Below are 9,827 nucleotides of genomic sequence, written 5' to 3' on the forward strand. Positions count from 1 at the left end.
ATCTCTGTGTTTGGGGGACTGTAGGCCCGATCCCTTGTTTGGGGTCCTGTGTATTCTATCTCTGTGTTTGGGGGACTGTAGGCCCGATCCCTTGTTTGGGGTCCTGTGTATTCTATCTCTGTGTTTGGGGGACTGTAGGCCCGATCCCTTGTTTGGGGTCCTGTGTATTCTATCTCTGTGTTTGGGGGACTGTAGGCCCGATCCCTTGTTTGGGGTCCTGTGTATTCTATCTCTGTGTTTGGGGGACTGTAGGCCCGATCCCTTGTTTGGGGTCCTGTGTATTCTATCTCTGTGTTTGGGGGACTGTAGGCCCGATCCCTTGTTTGGGGTCCTGTGTATTCTATCTCTGTGTTTGGGGGACTGTTTGTACGCTCCTTGTTTTTGGTCGGTTTACTCTATATCTGTGTTGGGCTGTGAGCTCCTGACACCAATTTTCTGAAAAGACTGGGCAGGAAACTTCACTTCTCTCAAAATGAGAACAGGCAGGAATTCAGAAGGGAATTGCACTTTAATTTCCAAGTTCTGCTGGAGCTCGGCCTCCTTGGGTCACGTCTGCAGGGGCCTCGTGTTTGTAATGTTCCTGGGACAACAGCCAGTCCATTCCAGTTCCTCCGCCCACTTGCCCTGGTGCAGCACCTTCAGTCTGCTGTTGTCAAATTTCCAAAAAGTCTCATCTTTGAAGAAATAGGTCCGCTTATCGTTCCAGGTGAAGACTCCATTGATGCCAACCGGGACCCCTTTCCAGTCGCTGAGGGTTCTGGGATAGTACTGCTCCACCTGCATCAGATCTTCGTTTAAGACGTAGTACTTTGACCCTTTGAAAATCACCACGTGACTCAGCGGGCGGAAGTAGAAGGCGGCATCTGGGTGGCGAGGCAAACCCATGGCCTTAACCTTCATCGGGAAGCCCTCATCCAACCGGCTCTCTGTGTATCTCCAGCATCGGCCCCCTGGTTTAACAAAAAGTAATTCATTAGACTGCTCTTACCAGTTATAAACAGCAGGGGGCAACATGGTGCAAGAGTTTGCTTAAGGAGACAGAAGGGGAGAAATTCATTATAGCCCAGGAATGGGCGGTATCTTTAGAAAAGTTTGAGAATTAGCGCCAGGCGCTAAAGCTTTAGACTGCACGCAAAATTCATTCTCACTGCTCAAAGAAATGATTGGAGCACTAAATCAAGTCTTAAAGGCCTAGCTCAATCGCGTTACACTCAATATCGGGTGCAGTTTAATCACAACTCATCATTGACTCAGGCTTTTCCCGGCATTTAAAGGTAAGATTCATTGATGCTGCAGCAGCTCATTCTCAGCTTTGCTGGCTGTACAGCTGCCTCAGCAAGGAGAAGCACGACAAGGAGAAGGAGCCGGAGGACTGAAGCAGGTGTGCTCATGGCAGATCCACCTCACTCGTGTGGTCAGGGTGAGTGAATGCTTCAACAAATGCTACATACTCCATCTGTACCACAAGCTTCACACACTGCCCAAAGCACCACACCCCCAGCGCTCACCCACCAACAATCTCTACCTACCAACACTCACACACACACATCTCACGCCTTGCACACAATGACAGCTATTCAACTATGGCAGGCACAAGGGTCATTAGTTATTAGAATGATTGTGATATGTGTGATATGCTTATGCATAAATTTATTAATGGAGTTTGCAATATTTTGTGGTCTCCCTCATTTCACCTTTGCATCCAGGAGGACGTTGAGCTATGGCATGACACAGGGTGGTATGATGGGCATGTGGTGAGCAAAAGGGATCTGGGGTTTAAGTCATCCTGCTGTGAGGCTGGAGGTCTGTTTGGAGGAGATGGCAGAGCTCTGTGACCACCAACTTGGTGATGCGGAACCATCTAATATATTACTCCTTGCTTAATTGAAGGTAGGAGAGGTGCTGTCGGAATACCCTAGTGAGAGCCCTGATGTCACTCCTCATCCCTCTGCGCACATGTTCTCGAATTTCTCGCTGCCTATGCTCCCTCCGCTGTAGATCCTGGAGGGCGAGGTGGCGCCAGTACAGCCCCCCATTAATGTTGCCAAATGTAGCAGTTTGAATCTTTGAGCAATAAATGTAGCCACTTTTCACTTGCCAGAAGACTGCTGACACAAAAGAAGCTTGAAATTATTCATACAAACTGTTCCACTGGGTGAAACGGACAAGAAACCACTGAAACTAACCTGCCCTGACAGCTGCAAGTGATTAATGCTGATGCCTTTAAATAACGTCACCGGAGCCGGCTTCCTACAGCTGCGCGCCAGCTCTCCCTGTCGCTGCTTGGTCGAGGCGCTAAGGTAAGTGGCGACAATGAATTTCCCAGATCAGACGCCCAGTGAGCGTTTGATGTCACGATCTGCCTGGCTTTGAAGTCCGCGGCGGTGAAACGGGGGGCCGGATTTGCCGTGCGGCACTGGATTAGCTTCACCCCAGCGCTAATGCATCAGCGCCCCATTACCGAGATCTGCAGGCGCTAACGGGAGGCGCTAAGCTACCAAATTTTTCCCCCGCAAAATATTTCAATGCACTCCTGGCCACCCGTTCATCTACTACCCTCCTTAAACTTGAGCTCATCTAAAACTCTGCTGCCCCTATCCTGACTTGCATCCGACTCCCATTCACACATCACCCTGTGCTCACTAAAACCCTGCTGTCCCGTGTCCTGACTTGCATCCGACTCCCATTCACACATCACCCTGTGCTCACTAAAACCCTGCTGTCCCGTGTCCTGACTTGCATCCGACTCCCATTCACACATCACCCTGTGCTCACTGACCTACATTGGCCCACAGTCCAGCAACGCCTCAATTATAAAATTCTCATCATGTGTTCAAATCCCTGTATGGCCTCGCCCCTCCCTATCTCTGCTGCCTCCGCTGGTCCTACAAGCCTCTGAGATCTCTGCGCTCCTCCAATTCTAGCCTCTTGATCATCCCCGAGTTCCTTCACCCCAGCATTGGCAGCCGTGCCTTCAGCTGCCTGGGCCCTAAGTTCTGGAATTCCCTCCCTCAACCTCTTCGCCTCTCTCTTCTCCTTTAAGACGCTCTTTAAAACCGACCTCTTTGACCAAGGTTCTGGTCATCTGCCCTAATATCTCCTTACTTGGCTCGGTGATTAATTTTGTTTGATAACACTCCAGTGAAGCGCCTTGGGATGTTTCACTACATTATAGATAGGGGAATAGATAGGCGTTTCTGCGGCCGCAAACGAGACTCCAGGATGGTGTGTTGCCTCCCTGGTGCAAGGGTCAAGGATGTCTCTGAGCAGCTGCAGAACATCTTGGAAGGGGAGGGTAAACAGCCAGTTGTCGTGGTGCATATAGGCACCAACGATATAGGTAAAAAGCGGGATGAGGTCGTAAAAGCGGAATATAGGGAGTTAGGAGATAAATTAAAAAACAGGACCTCAAAGGTAGTAATCTCAGGATTGCTACCAGTGCTACGTGCTAGTCAGAGTAGAAATAGAAGGATACTTCAGATGAATACGTGGCTAGAGGAATGGTGCCAGGGTGAGGGATTCAAGTTCCTGGGACATTGGAACCGGTTCTGGGGGAGGTGGGACCAGTTCAAACCGGACGGTCTGCACCTGGGCAGGGCTGGAACCGATGTCCTAGGGGGAGTGTTTGCTAGTGCTGTGGGGGAGGGTTTAAACTAAAATGGCAGGGGGTTGGGAACCTGAGCAGGGAGACAGAGGAAAGGGAAACAAGGATAAAAGCAAAACATAGGAAGGAGAAAAACAAAAGTGGCAGTCAGAGAAATCAACGGTTTAAATCAAACGTGGCCACAGTAAATAATAATTCTAATAGGTCTAAGAGCGTTAAAAAAACAAGCCTGAAGGCTTTGTGTCTTAATGCAAGGAGCATTTGTAATAAGGTGGATGAATTGGCTGCGCAAATAGAGGTAAACAAATACGATTTGGTTGGGATTACGGAAACGTGGCTCAAGGATGGCCAAGACTGGGAACTCAACATCCAGGGGTATTCGATATTCAGGAAAGATAGGCAAAAAGGAAAGGGAGGTGGGGTAGCATTACTGCTTAAAGAAGGGATTAACACAATTGTAATGAAGGATATTAGCTCTGATGATGTGGAATCTGTATGGGTAGAATTGAGAAATACTAAGGGGAAAAAAACATTAGTGGGAGTGGTATATAGACCTCCAAAGAGTAAGGTGGAGGTTGGGGATGGCATTAAAAGGGAAATTAAAGAAGCGTGCAATAAGGGCACAGCAGTCATCATGGGTGACTTTAATCTACATATAGATTGGGCCAACCAAATTAGTAACAATACTGTGGAGGAGGAATTCCTGGAGTGTTTACAGGATGATTTCCTGGACCAATATGTCGGGGAACCAACCAGAGATCAGGCCATCTTAGACTGGGTATTATGTAACAAGAAAGGATTAATTAGCAATCTTGTTGTACGAGGCCCCTTGGGTCAGGGCGATCATAATATGATCGAATTCTTCATTAAGATGGAGAATGAAGTAGTTGACTCAGAGACTAGGGTCCTCAATTTAAATAAAGGAAACTACAATGGTCTGAAGAGCGAGTTGGGTAGGATTGATTAGGGAATGGCACTCAAAGGGTTGATGGTGGATACGCAATGGCAAACATTCAAAGACCGAATGGATGAGCTACAGAATTTGTTCATCCCAGTTTGGCATAAAAATAAAACAAAAAAGGTGACTCAACCATGGCTAACAAGGGAAATTAGGGATAGCATAAGATCCAAGGAGAGGACATATAAACTGGCCAGAAAAAGCAATAATCCTGAGGATTGGGAGCAGCTTAGGATACAACAAAGGAGGACAAAGGGATTAATTAAGAAAGGGAAAATAGAATATGAGAGTAAGCTTTCAGGGAACATAAAAACTGACTGTAAAAGCTTTTACAGATATGTGAAGAGAAAAAGATTGGTGAAGTCAAGCATAGGTCCCTTGCAGTCAGAATCAGGGGAATTTATAATGGGGAACAAAGAAATGGCAGACCAACTAAATACATATTTTGGTTCTGTCTTCACAAAGGAGGAAACAAATAACCTCCCAGAGATGCTGGGGAACATAGGGTCTGATGAAAGGGTGGAACTGAAAGAAATCAGTATTTGTAGGGAAATGGTGTTAGGAAAATTGATGGGACTGAAGGCCGATAAATCCCCAGGGCCTGATAATCTATATCCCAGGGTACTTAAGGAACTGGCCCTAGAAATAGTAGATGCATTGCTGGTCATCTTCCAGAACTCGATAGACTCTGGAACAGTACCCATGGATTGGAGGGTAGCTAATGTTACCCCACGATTCAAAAAAGGTGGTAGAGAAAAAGCGGGGAATTATAGACCGGTAAGCCTGACATCGGTAGTGGGGAAAATGCTAGAGTCCATTATAAAAGATGTAATAGCAGAGCACTTGGAAAGCAGTGACAGGATCGGACAAAGTCAACATGGATTTACAAAAGGTAAATCATGCTTGACTAATCTACTGGAATTTTTTGAGGATGTAACTGGTAAAATAGATAAGGGAGAACCAGTGGATGTGGTGTATTTGGACTTTCAGAAGGCTTTCGATAAGGTCCCACATAAGAGATTAGCGTGCAAAATTAAGGCACATGGGATTGGGGGCAAGGTATTGACTTGGATAGAGAACTGGTTGGTGGACAGAAAGCAAAGAGTTGGAATAAACGGGTCGTTTTCCGAGTGGCAGGCAGTGACTAGTGGGGTACTGCAAGGATCAGTCCTAGGACCCCAGCTGTTCACAATATATATTAATGATCTGGATGATGGAATTGGATGTAATATCTCCAAATTTGCAGACGACACAAAGCTGGGTGGGAGGGTATGCTGTGAGGAGGATGTCATGAAACTCCAGTACGATTTGGACAGGTTGGGTGATTGGGCAGAAACATGGCAAATGCACTATAATGTGGATAAATGTGAGGTTATCCACTTTGGTGGCAAAAACAGGAAGGCAGATTATTATTTGAATGGCAATAGATTGGGAGAAGGGGAAGTGCAAAGAGACCTGGGTGTTCTTGTGCACCAGTCGCTGAAGGTAAGCATGCAGGAGCAGCAGGCGGTTAAAAAGGCAAATGGTATGTTGGCCTTCATAGCAAGAGGGTTCGAGCACAGGAACAAGGATGTCTTGCTACAGTTGTACAGGGCCTTGGTGAGACCGCACCTTGAATATTGTGTGCAGTTTTGGTCGCCTCACCTGAGGAAGGACGTTCCTGCCATGGAAGGAATGCAGCGAAGATTCACCAGGCTGATACCTGGGATGGCAGGAATGACGTATGAGGAGAGATTGTGTCGATTGGGCTTATACTCACTGGAGTTTAGAAGATTGAGAGGAGATCTCATCGAAACCTATAAAATTCTGTCAGGCCTGGACAGACTAGATGCAGGAAGGATGTTTCTGGTGGCTGGGGAGTCCAGAACCAGGGGTCATAGTCTAAGGATAAGGGGTAAGCCATTTAGGACTGAAATGAGGAGGAATTTATTCACCCAGAGAATGGTGAACCTATGGAATTCTCTGCCACAGAGGGTGGTGGAGGCCAGTTCATTAAATATATTCAAGAAAGAGTTGGATATATTTCTTAAGGCTAAAGGGATCAAGGGATATGGGGAGAAGGCAGGGACAGGGTACTGAAATTGGATGATCAGCCATGATCTCATTGAATGGCGGAGCAGGCTCGAAGGGCCGAATGGCCGACTCCTGCTCCTATCTTCTATGTTTCTATGTATTTAAGGCGCTATATAAAACAACTAGTTTTGTTGTTCCCCCTCAGTCTCTCTCATCTCCTACGTGATCTACCTTTTGTAAATCCTGAGTACATTGAACTCCATCATAGGTTCAGGGAGAGCAAATGATGGCAGCACCTCAGCTGTTTTCAAAGGGATTGCCTGACTAATCGAGTCCCCACAATTCACTAAGAAATGTTACCCTTGAAATCAGGATTTCTATGCGGCTTAACCCGAGTTTTCTCCTCAATGCTCTACCTTCTTTTCTGAAGGTACGGTCTCATGCTGGGCTTCCACTGCCTGCAGCCACGGGGGGCCCAGGTGTGGACCCGGACAGCGCGTGTTGGCAAGCTATTTGAATGTGGGGGTTGTCGCAGCCGCAGCCGATCCCATTCTCACTCAGCATCTGCACACACTCACCGCGGGGGTGGTGGTCATTGGCCACTGTGCAGTAATCAGGAGCAGGGACCCTGCCTGACTTCTTCCCCTTCCCTGATCCAGGCAAACTGAGCCCCAGCTGCGTCCTGACTGATACGATAGCAAAATACTGCGGATGCTGGAAATCCGAAATAACAACAGAAACTGCTGGAAAAACTCAGCAGGCCAGGCAACATCCGTGGAGAGAAAAACAGAGTTAACGTTTCAGGTCAATGACCTTTCGTCAAAACTGGAAAAAAGCAGGAAATGGAACAGATTTTAAAGCAAGTTTAGGGGCTGGGAAAAGGGGGAGGGGATGAAAGAACAAAAGGGAAGGTCAGTGATAGTAGAAAGCAGGAGAGATTGAGAGACATTGAGAGACATTAAGAGATATTCAAGGCAAGGGGAGGTGGAAATGGGATAGATTAAGGAACAAAGGATGGCTCTAGATGGGGTGTGAATTGCGCTGGTAGAATGAAGGACAGCTGAAGGGAGGGAAGAAAAAGACTGAGATTGGCTGACTCCGTACAGAGCAGGAATTGAACTCGAGTTCTTCCTGGCAGGTTGGCTCAGTAACACAACAGGCAGTGCATTAAAGCACTGAGCATAGAAACATCGAAACATAGAAGATAGGAGCAGGAGTCGGCCATTCGGCCCTTCGAGCCTGCTCCGTCATTCAATGAGATCATGGCTGATCATCCAAATTCAGTACCCGGTCCCTGCTTTCTCCCCATACCCCTTGATCCCTTTAGCCTTAAGAAATATATCTAACTCCTTCTTGAATATATTTAATGAATTGGCATCAACTGCCTTCTGTGGCAGAGAATTCCACAGGTTCACCACTCTCTGGGTGAAGAAATTCCTCCTTATTTCTGTCCTAAATGGCCTACCCCTTATCCTTAGACTGTGACCCCTGGTTCTGGACTCCCCGACCATCGGGAACATCCTTCCTACATCTAGTCTGTCCAATCCTGTCAGAATTTTATAAGTTTCAATGAGATCCCCTCTCATTCTTCAAAACTCCAGCGAGTACAAGCCCAATCGACCCAATCTCTCCTCATACGTCATTCCTGCCATCCCAGGTATCAGCCTGGTGAATCTTCGCTGAACTCCTTCCATGGCAAGAACATCCTTCCTCAGATAAGTCAACCAAAACTGCACACAATACTCAAGATGTGGTCTCACCAAGGCCCTGTACAACTGGAGCAAGACATCCTTGTTCCTGTACTCAAACCCTCTCGCTACGAAGGCCAACATACCATTTGCCTTCTTAACCGCCTGCTGCACCTGCATGCTTACCTTCAGTGACTGGTGCACAAGGACACCCAGGTCTCGTTACACTTCCCCTTCTCCCAATCTATTGCCATTCAGATAATAATCTGCCTTCCTGTTTTTGCCACCAAAGTGGATAACCTCACAATTATCCACATTATACTGCATCTGCCATGCTTCTGCCCAATCACCCAACCTGTCCAAATCATCCTGGAGTTTCTCGGCATCCTCCTCACAGCACACACGCCCACCCAGCTTTGTGTCGTCTGCAAATTTGGAGATATTACACCTAGTTCCCTTGTCTAGAGCAACCGCCGAAACCCAGGGCTTCGAAGCTTTATGGCACTCGACCCGTTCAATAGCAGCCAGAGACGGACCCAAATACAGCATCCAAGCAAGTCATTCCCAGACAGGAAACCTCACAGCTCCGTGAGACGCTTATAAGGGACAAGCAGATCTAAAAAAATCCACACACTCGTGGTTAGTGAGAAATAATCTGTTCCTTAGACCATGGAGTGAATGGAAAGGGATTTAGTTCATTGGAATTTCCGATAGTGGAAAGAAGGGTGGAGTGAGTGAGGGTTTTTCATTGTATAATAGGTGATTCTACAGTAGTGTAGTGGTTATGTTACTGGACTAGTAATCCAGTAAATCCCGCCATGGCACTTTGAGAATTTGAATTCAGTTTTAAAAATCTGGGAATAAAAAGCTGCTAATAGTAAAAGCGACCATGAAGCTGTTGGATTGGCGTAAAAATACAACTGATTCGTTAATGCCCTTTAGGGCAGGAAACCTGCCGTCCTTACCTTATATGTGACTCCAGTCCTATACCAATGTGGCTGACTCTTTAGAATCATTGGTAGTGAATCATTGGTACTGAAGAGGTAAAGCTGGGGAATCATCAGCACCCGTATGGAAGCTGACCCTATGCTTCTGGACGTGTCACCGAGGGGCAATATTTAGATCAGGAATATGCGAGGGTCCAAGGATAGGGCACTGGAGGAGAAGCCATTGCAGGAGATGGGCCAGCTTTGGGGGGATAGATAGGAAGCATAGGTGGAGGAGTGGTGGAGGAGGAGGAGCATGAGAAGAGGTGGCGCTGGAAGAGGAGGACAAGAACAAGGAGGAGGTGGAGGAGAGAAGCAGTTGTGGTGGTGGAGGACGCGGAGAGGCCTGAAGGAGGAGGAGAGCTGGAGGAGAAGGGGAGGCTGTGGAGTTGGAGGAGAGGAGAGGCGGAAGAGAAGGGGTGGAGAAGGAGAGGTGGAGGCGGAGGAGAGGAGAGGTGGAGGAAAGGAGAGGTGGAGGAGAAGGAATGGAGAAGGAGAGGTGGAGTAGGAGGAGAGGTGGAGGAGAAGGGACGGAGGAGAGGAGAGGTGGAGGAGGATAGACTGGTCAGTCATGTCAA

The 9,827-nt window shown here is 47.5% G+C and overlaps 1 protein-coding gene across 2 annotated transcripts in view; it reads right to left on the reverse strand.

The window, feature by feature from the left end:
• Positions 1-493: 493 nt before the first annotated feature.
• mmp28 (matrix metallopeptidase 28) overlaps positions 494-9,827 on the reverse strand; it is a 181,939-nt gene continuing 172,605 nt past the window's right edge. For both annotated transcript variants that reach the window (XM_085964242.1, XM_085964241.1), the window contains one exon: positions 494-950. In XM_085964242.1, the coding sequence (XP_085820368.1) occupies positions 547-950 (404 nt within the window). In that variant the 3' untranslated portion in view covers positions 494-546. The remainder of the gene's footprint in view (positions 951-9,827) is intronic.

Source organism: Somniosus microcephalus, chromosome 22 (assembly GCF_052327205.1).
Source record: "Somniosus microcephalus isolate GS21.2 chromosome 22, FLI_Smic_1.0, whole genome shotgun sequence".
NCBI classification, from domain to species: Eukaryota; Metazoa; Chordata; class Chondrichthyes; order Squaliformes; family Somniosidae; genus Somniosus; species Somniosus microcephalus.